General features: G+C 36.1%; 1 protein-coding gene across 1 annotated transcript; it reads left to right on the top strand.

Moving 5' to 3' along the window:
- On the top strand, positions 1–26,301 carry IMPACT (impact RWD domain protein). Its single transcript, XM_020968707.2, has 11 exons — positions 1–138; positions 714–842; positions 2,625–2,677; positions 4,067–4,129; positions 14,015–14,100; positions 16,667–16,789; positions 17,582–17,679; positions 18,783–18,856; positions 20,321–20,411; positions 21,792–21,926; positions 24,125–26,301. Exons 1-11 carry the CDS (start codon positions 103–105, stop codon positions 24,197–24,199), a joined length of 963 nt encoding a protein of 320 aa, XP_020824366.1. The 5' UTR covers positions 1–102; the 3' UTR covers positions 24,200–26,301.
- The last annotated feature ends 497 nt before the right edge of the window (positions 26,302–26,798 follow it).

Genomic DNA, 26,798 nt, shown 5'->3' with positions numbered 1-26,798 from the left:
GCCCCCGGTTAATAGTTCCGGGTTTCCTGGAGACGCCTGCTTGCATCTGTTCGGTCTCCTTCTTGTCTGGGAGCCGGCTGGGAAGCGGCCGAGCGACGGTCCATGGCTGCGGCGGAGTCCGACAGTAGCCAGCGGCAGGTGAGGCCAGGCCCGGGAGGATCCGAGAGGCGGAAGGCACCGGCGGCTCCGCTCGCCCGGCGGCCATAGGACACCTCGCGCCGCATCCCCGAGCCCCGCCCGGTCTCTGCTGGTGGAGCTCTGCGGATCCCGGCCCCGGGGGACAAGGCCTCTCTCCACCAGCCCAGCGAAATGGGACCGGCCTGGCCACGAACGAGTTGGGCCTAAGCCCCTTCGCGGTTCTGGCTCCGTTAGCGCATCTGTAAAGCGGGCGTGAAATGCATCCACACCCTCGTGTGCCTGCGTGTACCTGTGCATGCTCTAAATTTATGATGCATTGCTAATGCACGCTGGCTGAAACCAATGAAAATGAGGATTGTCGAACCCTAGAGTTGCCATGTCAGAATCTGTATCAAAGATGACAGGTATATGATAACTGTCATGGAGCCCACCCTAAAATGGCACTCATCTGCTTCTTGCTTTTTAGTGGGATTTTAGGGCTGGAAATAATTCTAAAGCACAGGTTCTCAATGCATTTAAGCCATGTATTTTTGTTTTATTGACAAACACCTGTTTTGGTTTTTAACTTGTTTCAGATTGATGAAATTGAAGCACTTTCGTCTATATATGGAGATGAGTGGTGTGTTATTGATGAAGCTACGAGAATATTTTGTATTAAGATTAGTGATAATTTAGAAAAACCCAAATGGACACTCTGCTTACAGGTATTGTTCCCTTTTCTTGTTAAGTTGCTATGCTTTCTTTGCTGACTGTCCAGTATTTTTATACTTTTAAAAATAATTTCTCTTGCATACTAAAATTTTTTTGTCAATTTTTGATTGCATGTGGATAATTAAATTTCATTTTATTCTTGAACCTTATGTTACCTGATAGTTTAAACAGCATAATAAAATGAAAGAAGTTGGATGATTTAACAGTATTTGCTTTTGTATTGAACCCATTATTGATTTGAAAGGAACCGTGAAAATCTCTTAGAATGCTATTTTGCTTATTAAATCCTTTGCTTATTTTCAAGCATGTATTTGTCAAGATTTGTTTTTTTTATTTGGTGATTTTTATCTCACAATTATACATGTATAAATATTTGCACAAATGTATAAGCATATAGTACATATATAGTATCTTAGGAAAAGTTGTCGAATGTTAATCAGCCATACTTCTCTTTATACCCTTGGCATTAGGGTAGGTTCTTCAATTATCTCTATCCTTTAAATTAAATCTAACTAATATTCATTAAATGACATCTATGAGCTAGGCAACATGCTGAGTATTAGGATATAAAACAAAAAACCAGCCCCTGCTCTCAAGGAGGTTACATTGTGCTGAAGAGGTTGTAGAACATAAACAGGTATGAATATAATTAATAATTTGAGACACCACAGAGATCATGAATAAAATAGCCTTGAGGGAAACCAGGGAGCTGAGGAGTAGAGGTGAATTAGGAGTGCACTCCAGGGATGGGTTACTGCTTGGGCAAAAGCCTGCAGTCAGGAGATATAGTGCTGGATTGGAAGAATAACAAATAGATCAGTTTAGATGGAGGAGAGTCAAGTATGGTACACCTGGAGCTGGGCTGTGAAGGGCTTTCAGTGACAGACTAAATAGTATGGTCTTGTGTTTTATCCTAGAAACAACAGACTAACATGGTCAGACTCGTGCTTTGGTAAGATGGTTTTAGCAGATGTGTGAAGGCCAGACCAGAATCTGGGAATTCAGCTAGGAGACTTGAAGTAGTCCAGACAGAGGATTATTTGGTCATGAACTAGGTTGGTGGCAGTGTAAGTGGACAGAAAGGGACAGATTCGAGAGATCTTCTGAATGTTATGCTTTTCCACCTATTATTTTCAAATGTCATTTCTTCTTCCAGGAAAGTAATTGACCCCTTCTCACATCTTCTTAAAGGAACGGCAGCATATCAATAGAGATTGTAAACTCTTTGAGGTCAAGGACAAAGACAGTCCTTTTTGTAGCTGTGGGATGGAGAATAATACCTTGCATATAGTTGTCTTTTAATAGATGTTTATTAAATTAACTACTCAAATAAAATTCAATTCAGAGGGGAAGGGAAAAGAGCAAGCATATATTAAGCATCTATTGTGTTCCAGGCACTGTGCTAGGCATTTCACAAATACTGTTCATTTGATCCTCACAACAGCCTTGTGAGGTAGGTGCTGTTGTGATCCTCCCATTTTACAGTTATGGAAAATGAGGCTGAGAGGTTAAGTGACTTGTCCAGAATCATCACACAGCTAGTAAATATCTGAGACTGGTCTTGAATTCATGTCTTTCTTACTCTAGGTTCAGACCTCTGCTACCTGTTATGCTCAGAGATGTAATGACAGAGCAAGTTCATTGGTTAATATCTAACAAAGGAATGAAGTTATCTACCAGAGTTAGTAATGAAGGAATTTGACTAGTGCATAGATTTTCATGTAATTTTTTGAGCCTTAATCTTAATAAAAATAAACACTTAAATTGCTTTACAGGTGATTCTACCTGCTGAATATCCAGATACAGCTCCACCCATTTATCAGCTGAAGTAAGCAAGGCTTTTATTTTCATTTTCTGAAATTATACTTAAATTACTTTTTTAAAAGATTATTTTCATGCATATGTTTTACAAGGTTTGAACTGAAGATATTATTTAGCAATAGATGATAAAATTAGGTAAACTTTATCAACTTGTGAAACATTGAGTTAGGAAAATTGAATAAGATAAAAGCACAGTCCAAAAAATATAATAAAAACACAGAGATTAAACATGCAAAATAGTTATAAGATTATCCTTGGAAATGAAACATGACTTTCTTTAACCAACCCTGAATTAGTGTTGGTTGGCTTTGAGAGGAGTTTGGCTTTACTTTAAGAAAAAGATTAGGTTTAACTTGAGGTAGCAGTTTTATTTGTTGTTGTTGTTGTTTTTTGGTGAGGCAGTTGGGGGTTAAGTGACTTACCTGGCACAGGGTCACTCAGCTAGTAAGTGTCAAGTGTGTGGTCTGAGACCCGATTTGAACTCAGGTCCTCCTGCCTCCATGGCTCGTACTCTATCCACTGCACCACCTAGCTGCCCTGAGGTAGCAGTTTTGAGGTGGCAAGTAAAACAACTTTGAATTAAATCTTAATTTCCCCTCCGAAGAAAAATAGTAGTCTAAAATTTGAGTTATTTTAGAAGTCTGGAATATATTGAGAATGGCAGCCAAGAAAGATAATTCTGGTCTAATGTGCATTGAATATCTAGAAAGCAGACCCTTGTCCTACTGTACTAATTCTCGTCCAATCTGCATTGAATATCTAGAAAGCAGACCCTTGTCCTACTGTCCTCTGCAATGGTCTGACCACACATGGAGCATTGTGGTCACTTCTGGACTCTGTGTTTTAAGATGAATGTTGATAAGCTGGAACATGTCTAAAGAAGGATGAATGGGATATTGAAAAGATTGGAGACAGTGCTGTATGAGAAAGGAATTGGGTACATTGAGCCTGAAAAAGACGATTTGAGGGAACATGAATGTTCTCTTTAGCTATGTGAAGAGCTGTGATATGGAAGAAGAATTAGAATTTTTCTGCTTAATTCCAGAGGTCACAGAGTGAAAATGAGAGTAAAGACAGGCTTCAGCCTTATCAAAGGAAACATCTTGCAGATCATTATAGCTTCCCTGGAGGTTTTTAGGCAGAGGCTGGTGTAGAAAGAATTCTTGGTCAGGTATGAGTTGGACTAGATAGCCACCTAGATCCCTTCCAACTCTGATCAGATTTTGTGATTCTGAGATGTTGCCACATACAGCATGTAAAGGTGTCTGTTATATAAGATAAATGCATCTGTGAACTAAAATGAAAGCCTTTGATTAAATTGATCTTTGTTCCCTAAAAAAATCTGAACACAAAGTAATTCAGTGATGTGCTTCTCATTATATTTATTTAATTACAGTGCCCCATGGCTTACAGGACGAGATCGTGTGGAATTAGCAAACAGCCTTGAGGAAATATATATGTAAGCAAGGCATCATTTTTTGGGTTGGTTTTAAGAATTCTCTATTAATATTTATTATTTATAGTGCATTCTTTTATGAACTGTGGTATGTGAAAGTAATTTTAAAAACTGTTGTAAAACTACCTTCCCAGTAAGAATGACAAATAATAGGCTTAATCTCTGATAAAAACTTGAAAAACTTTGTGGAAAAAAAGTCTTATTTTGCAGTACTATCTGGTTGTCAGAGTATGATAATTAAATACCTAAACTCTATAAGAATGTGGTATCAATAGTGAACATCAGTGCAGTTGTATTTTCTTTAATTTTGATGTTTTTATGGATTGTATAAAAATTGGTAGCACTGAAACATATGGGAATAGTTATAAGTAATGCATATATAATAAATATATAAGAATATTTAGGTTTAATGCCTTGAAAATAATAGGTACTTAATAAATGTTTGCATGATAAAATGAATAATAATTTTCCTTTTAATACTTTTATATTGGGCCATCAGATTAAAGTTCTGTTGTTCTTCCAGTATTGTTGATAACAAATTAGCATCGCTTCAGAATATGGCATTACTTGTAAATTGGCAAAGAGAGAAGACCAGGTTAGAGCCTCAAGGACTGAATTTCAATTTTAAAAGATCTGTTGACTTTGTTAATCATGGGGCCTCATTAATCTTCATATCTGTACACACAAGTATTCATATACCAACACTCAGTCAGGCGTTTGTACTTAAGTATGTAAATAGTTATTAGACCCACCCTGGGTCACCAGTCTTGGTGATATCAGGAAAAAACAGGAGAACTCAGCAGCTTCTGTAAAAAAAGCCCTATAAAGAGTACAACATAGAATGTTAGAGTTGGGAGAGACCATAGAGACCATGGTCTTTATAACTTATTTTATTTTATAGTTGAGGAAATAGAAGTGATTTCTTCTCCTAAGTTTCAGAGCTGTGATCCAAACTTCAATGAAATCTTTTGAACATCAACAAGAATTTCATTGGGTGTTGCACAGAAGTCCTGTGTGATGGCAACCCTTAATCCCTATTTGTTTGAAGAGTGTTTTGGTGGAGAGAGTACCAGCCCTGGAGTTCAAATCCAGCCTCAGATACTTGACACTTACTAGCTGTGTAACCCTGGGCAAGTCACTTAACCCCATTGCCCAGACAGAAAATAAAATGAAAGAGTTTTTTGAGTGGGGTGGTATTTTATGAAATCTTTAGATCTTTCCTAGAAAATCAATACCACCTATTCCAAAGACAGTTTTCCTTGACAGAGAAAACAGAAGCGTGATGAGTTGAGCAGTTTTGTCATTTTTCTGTTGTGCTATACTTGTTCCATCTACTACAAGCAGAGGTCTTAATAAGCTGTTTTCATTGTCCTTAGGATTTATGTACAGCCTTAGCACATTTTGATTTTGGTGCCTCTGACAACATTGTTAAAGAAGAACGCTAATTTTTGTATTCATCCTCAACTATCTGCCTCTGCTTTCATTGTTTTACACATCTTTAAAAAATCTGAATTGATCAATGTATATCACTTTGGTCCCTTGTTAGCTTCCTTTTTTTTCATCGTTGTGATTGCTTTTATTTTCATTTTTAGAATTTTATTGTTGAAAGCTTTTTATGCCTTTTGCACTGTTTTCTCTTGTACAGTTTTTAGCAGTGAGATCTTAGCTCTTTTTTCTAAACCTTTAATGAAAACCTGCTCTCCTAAGATCTAACATGTTTGTTAGACGGCCCAGCTTTTATCCTTCCTTCTCTTGCATTCTAAGATGCAGCAGTGACTTGGCCTTACTTTTCTTACCATTTCTGATTCAGCAGTCATTTTTTCAAAATGAGGTCCAGAAATGTGTTCCATTTTGTCACTGTCTCTATTGCCTGCAAACATGCCCATATTTGTAAAAAGTGCTTGGCTCAGTACCTGTGATGTAGTAGGCGCTATATAAATGCTTATTTCCTTCTTCTTTCCCCTTTGATTACCAATAAAGGTTAATTTGAGCAAGGGTACTTGCAGGGTGGTGTTTGTAATGTCTGTTTAGCAAAGGACTGGTTTATAGCTACCTCAATCTTCTTCAGTCTCACGTGTTCTGTATAGAGCATCTTGCATAAGGTAGAGTGTGACAGTGTCTGGGAGGGCGTCCAGCTTGGGTCTGATAGAGGCTTCCATGACTTGTCCCTCAGCCAGACTTGAGCATCACCTGGGTACAGGTGTAGTTGTTATCAGGATAGATATATATTTTTTCAGTGTGGATCATTCTAAGAGTTTCTTAGAATGCTTAATTAGAGAAAATTTAATGCCAAGAAGAAGGGATTATTGAACAAATGTCTTCCCCAAGGATGTGCTGAGTTTCAGTAGGTGTGCCATAATCCCCCCCCTCAACCCCCCCACACAGGGGCAGTTTGTTATTGGCACTTAGTGGCTTGGTATCTGGAAGGTCACAGAGAGGCTTGAAGCTGCCTCCTCCACTGAGAAGAGTTGGAGGAACTCCCTTGGAACTCTGGATAACAAGCCTGGAGGTATGACTGCCTGGGAACCATTCTTTGTTGCCAGCTTAAATCTTTCATTATTTCACATGTCCTTATATCAAAAAATACTCTGCTGTGAGTAACCCCATACTTGCCCTCCTTATATGTCTCCTTATATATCTAAGCCTCTTCGTATATCCAGGCCATTTTTTAGGTGAATGAATAAGCTGCAAATAACCCATGCTTTTTAAAAAGTGGTTTTATGGATGTCTTGTTTCTTATAGTTGTTCTAACTATATCTCCTTTATTCTGTCCCAGGGAGCAAGCTCACGTAAAAAATAGTGTTTTTTGAAGAGGAAAAAAATCAGCACAACTGATTAGCACATTGGAAAAAGTCCCAAAACATGTGCAATGTGTAACCCATCTCTATGAAGTAGTGAATTGGAAGTGTCCTCTCATATCTCTTCATTTGAATCATGCTGGAGTTTCATAATTTTGTTACATTCACTTTTGATGTTTTGGTGTATGGTCATTTTTTTCATTTATATTATTATAGTCACTAGGCATGTTTTTTTTTGGCTCTGCTTGCTTCACTCTGCATCAAGTTCATGTACATCTTTCCATGATTCTCTGTATTCAACACATCCATCATATCTTACAGTGCAACGGTATTCCAGTTACATTCCTTTACCATAATTTGTTTAGCCATTCTCCAGTTGACAGTCATCTTTTTTGTTTCCAATTCTTTACTATCTCAAAAAGTGCTGCTATAAATAATTGGTGTATATATGAGGACTTTATTGTTATTAATGACTTTCTTGAGATATAAGCCCGGTACTGGAGTTTCTGGTTTAAAGAGTATGAACATTTTAGTCACTTTATTTGCATAATTCCAAATTGTTTTCCTAAATGATTATGCCATTTCATAGTTCCACCACAATATGTCTCTGTGCCTATCATTCCACAGCTCTCCAGTATTGACTGTTGCTATTTTTGGTTATCTTCACTAGTTTGTAGGGTGTGAGATTCCTAGTCTTATTCTTACTGATTTATTTATTTTTAATTTTCAGCACTCGCTTCCACAAGGTTTTGAGTTCCAAATTTTCTCCCCATCTCATCCCTTCCCCCACCCCAAGATGGCGTGCATTCTGAATACCCCTTCCTCTAATCTGCCCTCCTTCCATCTCTCCCTTCTTTTCTTATCCCCTTCCCCTTCTGTTTTCCTGTAGGGCAGAATAGATTTCTGTACCCCATTACCTTTATATCTTATCTCCCAGTTGCATGTGAAAACAGTTTTTAACATTTGTTTTCAAAACTTTGGGTTCCAAATTTTCTTCCTCCCTCCCCACCCACCCTCATTGAGAAGGCAAGCAACTAGATACAGGTTATACATGTGTAGTCATGAAAAACACTGCCATGTTAGTCATGTTGTGAAAAACTAACTATATTTCTCTTCATCCTATGCTGCCCTCCCCATTTATTCTCTCTTTTGACCCTGTCCTTCCTCAGAAGTGTATGCTTCTGATTACCCCCTCCCCCAGTCTGCCCTCACTTCTATCATCCCCCTGCTCTCTTATCCCCTTCCCCCCTGTTTTCCTATAAGGTAAGATAGATTTTCATACCCAATTGAGTGTATATGTTGTTCCCTCCTTGAGCCAAATCCAATGAGAGTAAGATTGACTCATTCCCTCTCACCTTCCCTCCACTGTAAAAAGCCTTTTCTGTTTCATGCGAGATAATTTACCCCATTCTACCTCTCCCTTTCTCCTTTTTCCAGTATAATCCTCTCTCACCCCTTAATTTTATTTTTTAGATATCACCCCTTCATCTTCAACTCACGCTGTGCCCTCTATTTATCTATCTATCCATCCATCTATCTGTCCATCTATCCATATACTTTTTTTTTCCCCTCAACTACCCTAATGCTGACAAAGGTGTCATGAGTTATAAATATCATCTTTCCATATAGGAATGTAAACAGCTTAACTTTAATAAGTCCCTTATGATTTCTCTTTCCTGTTTACCTCTTCATGTTTCTCTTAAGTCTTGTATCTGAAAGTCAGATTTTCTATTCAGCTCTAGTCTTTTCATCAAGAATGCTTGGAAGTCTTCTATTTCACATAATGTCAATTTTTTCCCCTGAAGAATTATACTCAGTTTTGCTGGGTAGGTGATTCTTGGCTGTAATCCTATCTCCTCTGACCTCCAGAATATTATATTCCAAGCCCTCTGGTCCCTTAATATAGAAGTTGCTAAATCTTGTGTTATCCTAATTGTGTTTCCACTGTACTTGAATTGTTTCTTTCTGGCTGCTTGCAATATTTTCTCCTTGACCTGGGAACTCTGGAGTTTGGCTACAATATTTCTAGGGGTTTTCCTTTGGGGATCTCTTTCAGAAGGTGATTCTTTCTTTTTTTTTTTTTTTGGCAATTGGGGTTAAGTGACTTCCCCAGCTAGTAACTGTCAAGTGTTTGGTCTGAGGCCAGATTTGAACTCAGGTCCTCCTGACTTCAAGGCTGGTACTCTATCTACTGTGCCACCTAGCTACCCCTGATTTAGTTCAATTTCTATTTTACCCTCTGGTTCTAGAATATCGGGGCAACTTTCCTTGATAATTTTCTTCAGTGAGCTTTTGGACTTCCTTTTCCATTTGGCCAATTCTGCTTTTTAAGGCATTTTTATCCTCATTGGTTTTTTGCCATTTGGGTTAGGCTATTTTTTAAGGTGTTATTTTCTTTAGTATTTTTTTGAGTCTTCTTTAGGAAGCTGTTGACTTATTTTTCATGATTTTCTTGCATCACTCTCATTTCTTTTTTTTTTTTTTGTGAGACATTTGGGGTTAATCTTGCCCAGGGTCCCACACAGTTAGTAGTTATCAAGTGTCTAAGGCCAGATTTGAACTCAGGTCCTCCTGACTCCAAGGCTAGAGCTCTATCCACTGCGCCATATAGCTGCCCCATCACTCTCATTTCTTGCCCAGTTTTTCCTCTTCTTATCACTTGCTTCTAAAACCCTTTTTTGAGGTCTTCCATGGCCTGGGACTAATTCATATTTTTATTGGAGGCTTTGGATGTAGGAGCTTCGACTTTGTTGTCTTTTCTGTTTGTATGTTTTGATCTTTTTTGTCACCAAAGAAAGAGTCTGTGGTCTGCCTTTTTTTTTTTGCGCAATTTGCTCATGTTCCTAGCCAGTTACTTGAGTTTTAAACTCTTTGTTAAGGAAGGGGTCTGCTTCCAGTGTGGAGAATGTACTGCCCCAAGCTTCAGGGATTTTGTGCAGCTGTTTTCAGAGATACTCCTAGGAACCTGTAAATTTTCAGTTCCTGCAAGGTGGTATGATCAAGGTGTTTACTCCTTTCCTGGCCTGCGCTCTTGTCCATGAGTGACCACAAGCACTCTTTTCTGCCTTGGAACTGGGAGAAAAATTCCTTCTCCACCACCACAACAAGCTCCACCACGCTAGTGCTCCTCCTTGCCCCAGGACTGCCACCCAAAACTGTGACCCAGATCCAAGTAAGAGATTCCTGCCTCAGCACCAGCAAGGAGATCCCTGCAGTCCCCCTCTGATCAGCCACTCGATGACCCCTTTGTCTGTGGGCCGAGAGCTCCGGAAGCAGCCACTGCCCCGGGGCTGAGCCAAGACTGGGGCTGGGACTGAGCTTTTCTCTCACTGTGGTCCGATACACATTTTTTACTGACTTTCTAAGTTATCTTTGGCGTTTGTGGGTTGAGAAGTCTGGAAATTGCCACAGCTGCCCGTGATTCAGCCCTCTGAGGCATTCTCCAGGTTTGCTGAGGCCTGGCCTTTGCCCATGTGCCCATGTTGAACTGTGCTCTTCTCCCAGCCTGGTGCAATAGATCTTTCCAGTCAAACCATCCAGGCTGTCTTGGGATGGAGATTTGTTTCACTTTGTCTTTTTGTGGATTCTGCTGCTGTAGAATTTGTTTAGAGCCATTTTTTAATAGGTATTTGGAGGGCTTTGGGGGAGAGATCAAGCAGGTCACTGCTTTTACACCGCCATCTTGGCTCTGCCACACTCCCCGCCTGCCCCCCCCCGGCTTATTCTTTATGTTAGCAGAGTGCCTGGAACATAGTTGGGGCTTAATAAATGTTTATTGATTGATGTCCTAGTTTAAAAGAAGGCAAACTAGAATCTGCAGCATTGTTTTTTATTAGAATTCATTTTTTTCCCTATCGTTTGTTATGTTTCATGCAAATATTTTTAACTAATGCAAAAAAGTTTACAGTGTCTTGAGAATAAAATCAATAAGTTGGGAGTTGTGCACAAAACCACCTGTAGTTTGATTTTGAAATTGTTTAATGTAAAATGAAGATTGAAAATTGAGAGGCCAAGTTAGAGTAAGAATGGTCCATTATATCAGTTGTTGAAATACCAGAAAAATTCTGTTTAATTTACTTTGACCATATTCCTTTCAGTGTCCATTTTTATATCTTTCTTTGATTCCTTAAATATAAAAATACTTTTACAGGTAACTCAACCCATTATCTTTTTGTTGTGGCTACAGACTATTTGGTCAAAGAGCTACCATACAAGGAATATTCACAGAACTTGTCAAAGCACATCATTCTTCATTCAAACTTCATTCTTCGAATGAATTCTGTTTCATTCACTTTATTTTTCTCTGTAATAAAACTTCTCATAAGGTGTAAAGTCTTAGCTTGCTCACTTCTGGTAGCATGTAAGGTGATTTGTAAATTATTTATTTTCTTTTAAGAATGGAATCCCATCTTGTTAAACCTTTTAGGAACAATCTTGAAAAGCAGTTGAACTCCCCCTGCTGGTTATTTGATTGCAGTTACAAATAAGGTCTTTTAAATAGGTTCTCACAAAACAAAGAGAACCATCTTACTGTAATTTTCCTAAAAGATTGTAAAGGAAACAGATGAATTTTTAGTCTCAGTGAAAATGACAAGTGTGCATCTGAAAAAAAAATATAGGTGGGAAAATAAATTAAAATGTGTTATGTAGCTTATAATTTAACTTGATTGTATGTAACAAATTTCATAACATATATTTTATTAAAAGTAACATGGGACCTAAAGAGATCTCAGAACCGTCTAGGCTAACCTGTACCTGAACAAGAATTCTCCGTATAACATGCCTGACAAGTGGTCATATACAGTCTTTTCTTAAAAACTTCCATAAGGAGCACCTCACAGAGTATCACAAAATTTCAACAATTAGACATGAATATCATTTAGGTGATATTAGTAATATTTATAGTTGTCAAATCTTTACAAGAAGAATTGCCAAAAGCCTCTTTTATATTCCTTAATGGAGAAATACCAGCAGTGGGAGCTTTATGCAAAGGAATCACAGCTAGTGAAGATAAAGGAACATAAATTAATTTATAAGTATAATGCAGTTTATTATGTAAAATCAATTTATTTAAAAAGAACTTTTTTGAATCTCCTTAAAAAAATTGATAAGATGGATTGCATCTTAAATTTTGGGACTGTAAATTGCATAAATTCTTACCATCATCAGATAAATATTATTTGGTATTTTATTTCTTTATATTTTAAAGATATTTAGTGGTACAAAAAAAGTACTTAATTAACAGAGTTGCCATAATTAAAACTCAAACCAAATTTTATTTCATATTAATAATGGGAAGAAAATTATAAAAATACTGTTTAAAGTGTCTCACATTTTCCCATTTGTGGTTATGATAGTATTGATGGAAAAACTGTTGAAGATAATATAAATAATAACATAAGCATACGTAATGAGCAAGTACATCATTTTTCTCCTTTGTTGTTTCCATCCTGTGAAAGTGATCTCCCTAAATCACAGGTCTGACTGTGTCAATTCCTATTCAGTAAATTCCAGTGATTCCTTATCACCTCTAGAATCAAATGTCAGATCCTCTATTTAGCATTTAGTCCTTCATTACTCCCCTTACCCCCTCATCTTCTACCTATCTTCTTATACCTTTCCCCTCCCCAGCCTCACCACTACCCTCAAGACACCCCTGCTGCATAGGTTGTAAAGATCTTTGAGTTCAGGTATTGTCTTTGCCTTTCTTTGTATCTCCTGTGCTTAGCATGGCACCTGGTGTATACGCGTAATAAATGGTTATTGACTGACTACATAGACTGATTATCATTTGTTTTACTGTTTATGTATAGGTGATTGTTTGAGTAATTGCTGATGATAATGATGGGTCTGTAGAGACTTCTAGAGAGAAGGGATTATAATGTTTGACTGTGAAATAATATGACTCATTTTCTAACATGACTATACCCCTTTCTTAACATTCTTAGAACTCGTCTTTGGGAATTTTTCTAGGACTTGCAATGCCTATCTTTAATTGTAAAACTTTCCTTTGGAAGGAAGATTTGTCTTTTCGAAATAGTCCAGAGCCATTCAGAGGCAATTTTATGAGTAAGATCAAGTTGTTTAAATACCATTTTGGGTCAGAAATGAGGTGTGATTATGTATTGTTTTTTGTCTGACTTATTGACTACTGAAGACAGTTCCAAAAGAGGTGTTACCAAAACATTTTAAGGAATGGCAGCATTATTGCCCAGGATTCCCTACCCCTAGTGCCCCTGAAGTGGCAGTATAAATAAATGAACACATATCTGCCTCTGTGGATTTTTTTCCCTTTCTTCTCACTTTTAATCAGGTCAGGAGCCAAGTGTGGATAATATGTTATCCATTTGTAAAGTCTCCAACCCCTCTTTCCATTTTTTACAGGTACATAAAAACTAATTCATAAATCAATATGCTAAAGCAAGCATCTAGTTTTCTAAAAAAAGATACAGTATTAAATTTATGATAATAATAGCAGCTGGCATTTATTAAGTACCTACTGTGTGTCAAGTGCTTTAGAGATGTTATCTCATTTAATTTTCATAACACAGGGAAGTAGGTGCTGTTATTTTCCTCATTTTATAGTTGAGCTTAATTTGCTCAATGACTTGAGGTTGGATTTGAACTCAGTCCCAGTGCTGTATCTAATTGCCTCTTTGAAGGATGTTGAAAGTTTGTCAAAAAGGTTGAAAAATCTGCAGTAATTATAATTTAATAGTGATACAAACATCTGATAAGTAGATGGTAGTAATTGATTACTCAGCTATTAGGCATAGTTCTTCACATTTGTGAATAATCAAGTCCCAAACTCAGAGAGATCTCTTCACTTAACTACATCTCTTTGTCTACTTTGTAAAAAAGGCTATAACATCTAAATGTCAGAATTCCAAAATAATACACTTTACATGTTTATTTCTAAAGCAAAGGTTATATAATACCCACATAAGCCATTGTATGGAAGTCTTGTTATTGTAGATTGCAAAACACCTACAGACTGTTACAATTAGATGTACTCAGATGATTTTCTTGAATATGAAAAGGAAGTATTTTGAAATAATTGGCTTTTTTGTTTTGGAATTTTTTTTTCCAGACAGAACATTGGTGAAAGTATTCTTTATTTGTGGGTGGAGAAAATTCGAGAAATTCTAATAGAAAAATCTCAGCTATCAGAATCAGGTAGGATTTAAAATTTGACTTCAGTTTGTTTTTAATGTAATAGTGACTAAAAATTCACATAGGCCTCCAAACGCAGAAGGATGACTATCTGAATTACAACTTAAGAATTATGAGAGAAGTTTCTGTTAGGAAGCTTATCTGCTTATGCCATTTCCTTTGCTACTTACACACACACACACACACACACACACACACACACACACACACACACACACACACACACAGAGTTCCTGGGATTATTTCTAGCCGTATACAGTATCATATTTCATCGATTTGATAGGCATTTTACAGAACATGCTATAAAATGTGTATCTTTTGACTACTAATAAAAACAACAAAAACTGACATTTGTGTAGCATTTTAAGGTTTGTTTTACATACCTTATCTTTGTTGATTGGTAATTCGAGCCTGTTAGATTTTCCTCAACTCCAGTAGAAGAGTTGAACGTGATTTTTTGGACTTATGTATTGTATGAAAGAACAGACTCTAGCAGGGTTGCTTAAAATAATTTGGGTTTGGAAAACTTGGGGGTTGAAAATATTGATGGAAGCCAAAAATAGTAAGGAGGTGGGGGTGGGGAAGGGAAAAGTCCGAGTCCAAGATCTCAGGGTAAGGCAGGGTGGGATCCTCAGAATTCCCAGGCCCCCACTTTGCATGTGACTATACTAAACTGCTATAGCCTTGCCATTGTTGTGCCATCTGATAAATGGCAGAATAGTAATCATGAAGCCCTGCACTTGAGGTCAGGAAGATCTGAGTTCACATCCTGCCATAGGTACCTATTAGCTTTGTAGCACTGGGCAAATCACATGGTTTCCACTTCACAGGGTTGTTGGAAGGCGTAAATAAGATTATGTATGTCAAGCATTTTGTAAACTGAAAGCATTGTAGAAATATTATTATTGCCAGTGCTTATAGACCTGAAAGTACTATATAAGTAATGTTATTCTCAGTGCTTATCTTTTCTTCTCACCTCATCCCATCACTCTCTTCACATTGGTCAGCTTTCTTTATAGCTTGCTCTTGATCAGGAACAAAGCTGCCATAAAAGTAATCATCCCACTCTACTTATTGGAATCCCATAAAACTACCATTGTTTTTTGTTTGTTTGTTTGTTTGATTTTTTAATTTTAAGAATTAAGAATTGTATTTAATTAAGAATTCTATTTAGCTCTCTAGGAACTATAGAACTCCAAGGACCATGCTTTTGGAAATACTAAACTCATCATGGTACAGTGAAAAGAACACAGTGGCCATGGAGCGAGAGGCCCTGAGTTCAAATCCCACCTTTGCCACAAACTACCTGTATGACTTTAGGCAAATCATTTAACTGCAGTTTCCTCATCAGTAGCATGAGGAGGTTAGACTAGGTAGCCTTTGAGATCCGTTCCATCTCTAGATCTGTGATCTTATATCAGCTCAGATCAGTTTCCTATTTCTAGAAAAGGAACTTTGGAAAACTATAGTAACTAATTTCAAGTAATATAATTGACATTACAGATATATGTTTTAGGGAATACTGTATTTGGATTTTTAATACATGTTAACATTGGAAATTTCTAGTGCCATAACTAGAACCACTTTTCCAGTCTTTTTTCTACTGACCCAAATAGCCTCATATAAGCTGGAAAATTATTTAACATGATTTTGCAATGAAATTTATAATCTTATAGCAACTGCTAGAATTATTTTTAGTTGGGTTGAGGGTTGTAATGAGTAATTATGTAAGTAACAGTTCAAATATAAATTCCACAGAAAATCAGTAACAGAGAGCCAGCCTTAGCATGATGTTTATAAAAAAAGATGAGGTAATTATTTTAAGTATTTCGGCCATTTGTGCTAATAATAAGTGTTCACATCATAGTTATAGGTACACATACTTTTAGTACTTTTAAGAAAAATATATGGTTAACTTAAGGATGTCCTATTGATATGAATATTACTTTTGACTTTTTCATACTTTCACAATTTCCCCCTCTGATGTTGTAAAACATCTCTAGTTATCCTAGCAAGTGACTCAAAGTTCCAAAAGTAAAAAAGATTAATATAAATTTAATTGTTAAGATTGTGCTAGGTCATACTTTTTTTTTTTTAGCAGTGGGAAATGGTTGTAAAATAAAAACACAGCCAGTAAAATCTAAAAATTGCAGAAAGGTTGAGAACCTTTGGGAATTGCCTTAATCTTGATTAAATTAGTTGTCTTAAAATATTTTTACAGTTCCATAAGGCTTTTATCTAAATTCTACTTCATTAGCAGTTCTTTAAGTAAAGGTTTACTGTTATCTGTCCATATTTCCATAATGATATTTTAAAATTTATTTGGATTTCATTTGGAAAAAAAAATTATTTTCTGTAATAAGCTTGTTTTGGAGATTTTGTTGAAAAATACAGAAATTACTTTGCTGAATAAGAGTAATAACTTATGAGTAGAAGAGCCTGGATAGCTCTTGTTGATTTTCACGTGTAGGCCACACTCTTGAGGTAGTATAGGCTAAGCCTGTTATGCAAATTTATTGACTAATCATTGGAAACTCGGAATTTTAATGTCTTGTATGTATCCACCTAGGCCCAGACATAAATAAGAGAACTGAAGAGGAAGATGTTGACTGTGAAGATGATTATCTTTTTGGTTGTCAGTCAAAAAATACAATTGAAGCCCTGGATTTTGTTATCACTCAAAGCCAGTCAGGTATGTTGTCATGAATATTTAGTTTATTTGGAAAGTAGATCCATTGCATCATTATCCCCATCATCATAACTGACATTTATATAGTGATTTAATGTTTTGTGAAATACTTACTATACATTATTTCATTTGAACTTTACAGCAATTCTACAAAGTAGGTACTGTGGTTATTCCCATTTTACAGATTAGGAAACCGAAGCTCAGTAGCACTTTGAAGGAGTAAGAAGGGTTATGAAGTAAAAAAAATGCAGCAGGATAGTATCAAAACTCCAGAAATTTGAGAATCCCAGAGCATTTTTAGGAACTTTATTCTCAACTTGCAGGCTGGTTTTACTTTAATTCATTACAATGTAATATTTTTGCAGTCTCATCCATTTTTTGTCTTAAGTTCTTATTTCAGCTTAACTTTCTTAATAGTGGTTTACTGTTATTTGCCTCTGTTTCCAAAGTTATATTTTAAAATTTGTTTGAAAATCTATAGTTTCCATAATAAGCCTTTTTTAGCTTTTATTTGAAAATTTAGATAGGAATAATTTGGGAAAAGTCAGTAGAGGTACTAACAGATGGACAAGTTTAAATGAACTTTTATATGGCCTCATTCTCAGTGAAGTAGACAAAAGTCTTTTGTCAATGTGGAGGATAGATGTATGGGGACTTGAAGAAAGAAGAAAGAGTTTGGAAAGTGAGGTGGAATTTACTGTTAATTAAGGTCCCCCCAGCCCCCTAGTATTTCTTAGAAGTTGAAACTAAGTACTTATTAAAGAAAATAAAGTAAGCTATATTTTCAACATATAGATGTAGAAGAAGTACCACCAATCAAGCATGGAGTTCCAATCACTGACCGGAGAAGCACTTTTCAAGCACATTTAGCTCCTGTAGTTTTCCTTAAGCAGGTAAGGGTACAGTATTAAAATTGATATTTCCTTTTTTATACCAAAGTAATTAGAATGAAATTTAACTGTTATCTTTTTTTTACTTTTTATTTAATAGCTTTCCTATTAGATGGCACATTTTTAATCCATTTTTCCTACTTTAAGATTATTTTGACTCATGCTGTATATACATATATATATGCACATATGCACATGTATTTATGTATTTATGCACTTGTCAAAGGTAACTTAATCATTTAGATTTGCTTGTCTTTGGCTCCTTATCTGAAGACACTTTATGTGCATTGTTAAAAAGCCATATAACAAAGTATGCTGTAGAGTTTACTATTTCAAAGCATTCTATGTTTTCATCTTGAGCTATTGCTTCTACTTAGGCAAATTACAGTCTCTTCAAGCCTTAGTAGAATAGGGTTCAGTGCCTTATACGGGAAGACCTGAATTAAAAACTGGCCGTAGACACTTCTTAGCTTGGGTAACCCTGGGCAAGTCATTTAACCTGTCTGCCTTAGTTTCATCTGTAAAGTGGGGAATAATAATGATGGTGATGATAATGATGATGATAATAATAATAATAATAATAATAATAATAATAATAATAATGCCACCTACCCCCCAAGGTGGTTGTGTAAAGTACTATATAAATGCTAGCCATTGTAATATTATCATTATTATGAGTAAAATTTGTACTCTGTGGTGTTTTCCGCTTGTAGGTGTCCAATAAATATGTTGATTTCATTTGATTTGACTTCAGAGATGGAATCAAAGATACCAACCTCAACTTCTTCATTCCAGACAACAGTACTAACCTTCTTTCCATACCCAATAAAAAACAGAATAGAGAATATTTTAATCTAAAATCCTGTGAGATCCTGCCTGGTTGAAATCTCAAGTAAAGTATCTGAGTTAGTAGAAAAATAATGTCAAAATGATGAAAGACTACCTCAAAAAATTAGCACTAGAGTCCTGGAGGCTCTTTGAATCATTTTATTAGCATGACAGACTATAACAAAATATTTTAAGATGAATTTGTTTCCTTGTTTGTTTATATAGCATTTACAACTATTCTTGTATGAGGAAAAAAAATAATCATTTTTATTTTCAAGGTAAAAATGGTTCTTTCCAAATTATATGAAAATAAGAAAATAGCCAATGCCACCCACAATATCTATGCTTACAGGTGAGTCATGACCAGAATATAACACATATAATTGTTGAAAGGGGGTAGATCATTAAGTGCATGTTTGTTTGTTTTTTTTAAAGCCAGGCAAACTACCATAGATCTGAAGAAGAATCATCTGTATATGAAGTAAATGAAATTGCAAACAAATCAAAATTTCAATCATCAAAATCCGAATGAACAGACTAGTATAGTAAAATCTTATCTGTCTATAACCTTTAAGGAATGAGGCACTTGGAAGAGTTGTTTACCATATTGTTGAAGGTTTACTCTCATCTGTCTGGTTTGCTTAACAACCTCAGATTTGAAAGTTGTATGAAAAACCAGGATTTGTTTTACATAATTTTTGTTGGAAATCTTTCTAAATATATTGCATACTTCCTTGACTCTTTAAGCAGAACTTACCAAATACCATTTAACCTCTTTTTGATGATTTAACATCTTCATTATGATTATGAGCTATAAATATTGGTATATTAGAAACCTGTGATTTCATCTGTGTGGGAACTGCCACCATATCAGAACTTGTATAGTCTTAGAGATTTTCCTGAGGTGCACGGAGTTCAAGCATCCTGCCTGTAGTCATGGTAGCTAGTAAGCTAGCAAGGTTTGAACTCAAGTCTCCTGCATGTCCAGCACTCTATCCACTGTGCCATGTTACTTCAAGAACTAGTCTCATTTGGCAGTGTTAGACTGACATTGTATGGTTTTTGAGCTTTAGTGTCTGCTTTTTTAGATTGATTGTAGAACTGTCAGCTATCACTTCTTGCTGCTGTCAGGATACCCAATTCTTTACTTTTAATTTGTTGCTTCTACTTAGATGTGTTCTCAGTAGACTTTAATTCTAAAGTTACATGTGGTTGAGAGAAGCAGGGAAGGAGCAGGAATGGTATCTTATGTTTCTGATGCTAACAGTAGCTTCATTAGCCTAAAGGAGGTACCTTGTAGTATCTACCTTTTCCTGATTTTTCATCATCATGGGTATTCCTTCTGTGTCTGCATATCACAGCTCCTTGATGCTTTAGGTGACAGTCTTCAGGAGTTGTATGTCCAAGAAAGCTTACCACCTTGAAACCAGCTTTTAGCTGATGATCCTTTTTAAATTGGACCTTAAATTGCTTATGGATCTTGAATGAGCTTGTACTTAAAACCTTTCCATCTTAGCAGGACCTGACAGCTTGTGTTCCATGGGCATAACCTTGAAAATCTAAGAATTTCTCCATGCCACAATGAGGCATCATTGTTGTACTTTAGCAGAGGGGTTATCCCTAAAAATATGCTGAATAGATTACTAATAAGAAACAGTGCGAAGTGAGTAATCCAACTTAAGGACTCCAGGTAGAATTATTTACAAACTAATTTGGAAATCTTGGAAATATTAGCCAATATTGTAGTAATTATTTAATCTTGTTGAAAATAACATTTGGGGTCTCTAGCGTTTAACGGTAGTATATATGTTTGCAGAATATATTGTGAAGATAGGCAGACTTTCTTGCAGGACTGTGAAGATGATGGGGAAACAGCAGCAGGTGGACGTCTCCTTCACCTTATGCAGGTAGAAATAAGAGAAAACCTTTCTGAGCACTGTACTTTGTTTTCTCAGTACTAGAAAAAATGTATTGAGATAAAAGCAAATCACTCTAGTACATCTCTAGTCTAACCTTTGAGTGAGGTTTTTTTGTTTACATAGATTGAGTTATATTTTTGTTCCCTGTAACTAGATAAAAAGAGGAAGAATAGATTACCACTCCAATAGGGACAGAGAACAAAGTTATTCTCAGAATTGCTTTGCCGTTCATACAGCTGAAACTGATGCTCTGTGGGCAATTTATCAACTCTACTGCTGCTTCCTCTTTCTAAAATCTAAAGTTTTTCATTTCCTCAGTTTCAACAAAAAAGTTATACAACTCTGTTTAGAACCTTAAGTGAACTGAAAAACTTGGCATATAGCAATTTGAAAATGTGTCTTATAGTCAGCTTGGGAAAAATCAAAGTTTTTATGTTTTGATTTTTTTGTTTGTTTGTTTTTTGCCTTTTTTTTTTTTGGGCTAGGCAGTGGGGTTAAGTGACTTGCACAGGGTCACACAGCTAGTAAGTGTTATGTGTCTGAGGCCGGATTTGAACTCAGGTCCTCCTGAATCCGGGGCCAGTGCTCTATCCACTGTGCCACTTAGCTGCCCCCAAAGTTTTTATGTTTCATAAAAATTTGTATGGCAAAAGAAAAAATGAATATTAATATGTTTTCTGAATATTCTGTAAAGAAAGATGAACAGACTCAGGATTTTAAAAGTATTTTTGATGTAGCTGTCCTTTGTCCTTTTAAGACTGATAATCTGTCCTTTTTCCTTTAAAATTTTTGAATTTAATAAATTTTATAAGTGTTTTTTGATTTGAATTGAATTGAATTAACCTTTCTGGCCTCATTTTCATTATCTCTAAAATGAGGAGGTTGGCCAGATGCTCTCCAATATCCTTTCTAGCTCAAAAATTGCATGATTCTGTATCCCGACTGCAGGTCTCTGATTGCTAACCTGATCATCTCTCCACTCCCAATACTATGCCTGCAAAAGTTAACTTCTAAATGCTGTCATGCTGTATTTTATATGAACAGCTTTTTTTTCCCTTTGAAGCATGTGTTTATATATGTTAATGTATAAATAATTGAGAGGCAGCATGCTATAGTGGATAGAGAGCTGGAACTTCAGAGTCAAGAAGAATGAATTTAAAGTGCATTTTGGACATATGCTAGCAGTGTGACCCTAGGCAAGTCATGTACCAGGTCAGGGGCTTCAGTGAACTCTCTTAAAATTATAGATTGAAGGACAATTTTCAGTTTGCATTGTTAAAGGTAGTTTTTACACTGAGGAGTGCCCTGCACTGATGAAATCACAGATCCATCCTAATAACAAATGATTGTATGTTTTTTAAAATACAGATTTTAAATGTACAGAATGTTTTGGTGGTGGTATCACGCTGGTATGGTGGTATTTTACTTGGACCAGATCGCTTTAAACACATCAACAACTGTGCCAGAAACATACTAGTGGAAGAGAACTATACAAACTCACCAGTAAGTTGTTATTGATAGTATCTAAAGATATTTTGTCATGTCCTGTGAGGTTTGAAAAAAGCACAGTCAGATAATTGAAACTTTTAAGCCATGTATTTCACATTTTGTGTGGTTCTCAGGCCCTTTGTGGTCACAAATTCTTTAAGTTGTAGAATCAGAAGTGGTGTGGTATAGTGGAATGTGCCCTTTGCTTGGAGTGAAGCTTACTGTGTTGCACTTTTACCATTAACTAGAAGAGTGACCTTGAGCAATTCACCACCCCTTTTGAGTCTTAGTTTTCTCATTGGTCAGTGAAGGAGTGGACCAGATAATACCTAAAGTCCCTCCCACCTTCAGAATCTGGATTTAACTATGTCACTTGGATCTACCTTTTTTTTCTGGAACAAGCTCGTTTTGTTTTTCCTATAGCAACTTGCCTTTTTGTGTGGAGGGATGTGATAACACTATATCTGCCCAAAATATTTCTTAGGTGTGTACCTACAAATAATTCCTTTCTGTTTTCATAAGCTTACTTTCCTTCTGGTCACATTGGTCTAGCAAATGGGATACTGCGACAAATAAAAGATGAAGCCCTGGTTGTCAGGCCTTGATGATTTCATCCAACTTCTGGTATATCCCTGTTCCCCATCTTGGAATCAGTCTAGAAGACTTTCCTTTAGAGCTCTACCTCTAGGGCTTTCATCATTCACTACTTGCTGCACCTTTCCTGATCACTGACTCCCATCTCAAGGCCAAGGAATACAACCTCTTGAAGCTTCTTAATCCCTAAGTTCGGAGATTTGCTGTACCTGATCTTTAGCCACTTTTTTCTGCTCCTGTAATTACAACTGGATATACTCCCTCCTATTTCCTGTTACAACACATTCCAAACCACTAGAGTGCATTTTCTAAGGTGATGTATAAGAGAAAAGAGAATGTACAGATTCAGAAATAATTCAGCAGAATGAGATAATTAAAAGTACATAAAAATAACTTTTAGAAGTAAAAGAAAACTACTAATCACCACACCAGACAGAGTCCAAATTTTCTGACCTCTAACTAAAATTCCTCAGGCTTAGCTTTGCCTTCATCATCATTTTTAGGTTGGGGAGATTCATCTTGCTTGTGATTTCCACGCAGTAGTAAAATCTTTGGTCCCCAGAACACCCTCTGCTAAATTTGGATTGGCCTACTTGTTTCTCTGGCCCAAGCTTTTTGGTCTCTTCTACAATCCAAGGCTGACTATCAGCCACACAGAAAGCCCCTTGTTTGCTGGGAGACTTTTGATGCTATAATCATATTGTCATATTAATGAATTACTCATTTACCTGATTATCTATCTTCCTTCTTCCCTGAACGGAGAGGCGGAAGATCCACAATTAAAGTTTATCCTATTACCCTCAAAACAGTATTCAGTACCCTTCTGACAATACACACAGATGAACTACTTTATTGTAGAATTCATGTCTCCTGGCAATAACTTATTAATCTAAATGTACCAATATGACTTTTTTATAGGAGCTATGCCATTTTACAGCTTAACAAGTACATATTGAACAAGTTCACTAATCACTTATTATTACTGTATTTTTTCCTATGGCTCTGAAAACCTTACTGTTCCTACTAAAGCTTGTTATATATTAGGTTAATCAACAAAAGTTCTTGGAAAATGTTATGGAATCTAGAAAATATCTTCTCAGAAGTATAACTGGATGACTTTAAATATTTTTAAGAACACAAAAATGTGATCTTATAGATGCTTGTGAAAGATTATCAGTGGTAGATAATCAGTGATAATTCTTTTCACGGATGTTCTACTTGAAAGGGAGATGTGAGGAGTTTGTGGGGTTTTTATATTTTTATCTCTGTTGTCACCATCACCATCATCTTCATAATTGATTTTCATTAAAACATTTTTGGTTTTAACCTAACCATGATTGCCTCTATGATCCTTCAGTATTATAATTTTTTTTTTTGTAAAACCATGAATTCTGGAGGAAATTTGGTTTATTTCATTTTATTTCCATAGTAATTAGTCATGGAAAAAATGTTTGCTTGAGCCAGTTCATTTTTTTTCCTATTTGTGTTTTACCTGTGAGTCTTCCTTTTACTGTAGAAGAAAATTAAGCATATTTGCCTTCTGAAAAAATATATATTTACTATGCCTTTGATCTATCTTCTTTATTGAAGAAGACCATATTGATTTTTGCCTTTTTCAGGAGGAATCATCCAAGCAGCTGGGAAAGAACAAAAGAGTAAGAAAAGACAAGAAGAAGAGTGAACATTATACTTGAAAATTTAGCTTTTAGATACTTTTGTTCTGATTGTATAATTAATCATTCAGGAATACTTTCTGTAGAGAAGATCCTTGAAAGACGTACTTTGTGACTACTCAACCCAGGAGTTCAAGGAAGCATGACATGGATGCCAGCCAGGATTTTCACTTATTTCTTGATTGTCCCAATTGCTCAGAAATGGAGAACTTGTGTACTCATATGTATCTGAGGATGATTCAGAAGAATTAATCAAACCCAATCATCACTGCTTCTAATTTTGGGAAGGTAGCAATTGCTCTAAGTATCAAGTGAATTACCTGTCCTTTTGAAATTACATGTCAAGTGCCTTTCTTATGTGGCAGAAACTATCTTTGGAGGGTTTAAGTACTTGATATCTTGTCACCTGGATTCTTGTTGAGTTAAATGAATATTGTAATTTGCAATACTTTACAGAAAGTTTGAATGAGCTCCTGGAGAGCTGCCTTTTTTTTTAATTGTAGTTCAGAAAGCTCACTTTAGTCTGAGTGTGCATTCTGAATAGTGTACATTTAGTGAAAATCTGGCTAATATCTATCAGTAGAAAAGTACTAGAGGTGATCATTTGTTTAACTTAAAATGAATTATGTAGATGTCATAACTGAGACTTGGTAGAAAATCTGTGGTATTGAAATTCATAGAAGACATTTCAGATCTACATCTTGGTTTTTGTTCTAGTGATGTAAAGCAATAAAAGTGTAGTGTAAGCAGGCTTTTTTTCTTAATGGGATATGAAAGTACAGCATTCTATTTCTTTTTAAAATCTAAAAGTATTTTCTTTATAGTTTTCATTATGGAATTTAGAGTACCCCAGAAGATAGCCCCTAGTGAATGGGCTAGGTAGGGGTGAAATGGATGTGTTACCCATAAGTAATCTGTAGTTTTCATCAGTGGCATTCAGTTTACTGTCCTCTTCTCTGCTTGGATACAAAATACAATATTTAGTTAATAGTTACTAAGATTCCATACACTGAAGTTAGACAAGGTCTTGGGTAGAAAAAGAACAAATCTTTTTGACTGGAAACATCACTGCTTTGTTGGATTTGTGATTCCACAAGTATATAGGTGTTCTATCCATGGGGCAGATAGCAACCCATCCATGACTTCCTTTCGTGTGCCATTCTTGTTTATTTTATTCAGTAAATTCCTAGCCTAATACATTGAACACCTTCCTCTATAAAAGGGGTTCTTAGATTTCTGGGGGTCCACTAAAATTTAAAAGGGAAAAAATTACATCTTTATTTAAGTATAACTAGTTACCTTGGTAATCAGTCCTAAGTATTTTATGTATTTAAAAACATTATTTTGAGAAAGAATCTATGGGCTTCACTGGACTGTCCAAGGGTTCCATGACACAAAAGGAGTTAAGAAACCTTGCTCTTGATCTTTTAATAGTTTATGGATGCTAGTTCAGCTAAGTGTCTCAGTAGTTGGCGGGCTGGGCCTAGAGTCAGGAAGTCTTGAGTTAAAATCTGGCTTCAGACACTTATTAGCTGGGCAAGTCACTTACCCCTGTTTACCTCAGTTCCTCATTTGTAAAATGAATTGAAGAAGGAAATGGTGAACCACTCTAGTATCTTTGCAAAGAAAACCCCAAATGGGGTCATGAAGAGTTGGACATGATGGAAATGATTGAACAACAGAAGTGCAACATGTGGGCTGTCTGATATCCCTTACTTTTGCTACATGACCACCTCCTTTTCTGGTTATGAGTGTGCTTGATGATGTCTTTTATACCACTGCCTACATGCAAGTCATTTTTAGTCAAAGGACCAACTGTGTACTTTGTCCTTTAAATCACCTGCAATTCAAATTCAGGAACATACAGCATTACTAGGAAAATACTGATGTTGAAACAGTAATTTTTTTGTGTGTGTCAGGGAGCATCTGGATATCATTGAAAGTACTTTGTATTTTCTCAAATTTAGTCCAGTGCACTTTCCTCTTCCTTTTTGCTTCTGGGCCAAGCTAATTGTCCATCTACAGTGCTTACCTAAGAAATACATAATCAGTTGCTCATTCATCTGGGAACATGAGTGCTTCGTCTGTGTTTTTCTTATGAGAATAAAAGGAATAAATATCAATCGTAGTATTACTTATAATTAAATTTTAAAATTTCTTCCCTGGTTTATAAGCTTTTAATTTATCTTACCTTTTTGACATTAACTTTGAAATGTGATAACAAATAAATAACTCTTAATCACTTATGCTAGTGGGAAAGAGCATTATCAGAGATAGTAAAATATCTATCCTGACTTTTTCTTGAAGTGGAAGCAGCAAATGAGGCAAAGGAGAGATTGGGAAGCAATTCTGAAAAAACTCTAAAAACATCCTGGAGATGGAAGAAGTGAATTCTGGCATCATCTTCTGCCCTGTTCTTGAACAGGTTTACCTTTTTTCCTTTTAACAGTGAACCATGAGATTGTATAGAATGCAGTATAGAGAAAGATATATCTTATGTATGATATACGTATCTTACATATATCTCTATCTCTATCTATGGGTGAGGAAAGTGGTGGCTTCCTTATGCCACTGTTAGGTTGTTGAAAATCCTGGAAAGAATAACAGAGGGATTTGGAAG

The sequence above is a fragment of the Phascolarctos cinereus genome, unplaced genomic scaffold, assembly GCF_003287225.1.
Source record: "Phascolarctos cinereus isolate Bilbo 61053 unplaced genomic scaffold, phaCin_HiC Scaffold_4;HRSCAF=312, whole genome shotgun sequence".
Taxonomy (NCBI): Eukaryota; Metazoa; Chordata; class Mammalia; order Diprotodontia; family Phascolarctidae; genus Phascolarctos; species Phascolarctos cinereus.
Note: the sequence above shows the minus strand (reverse complement) of the source record. Positions and strands in the feature narration are given on the sequence as shown.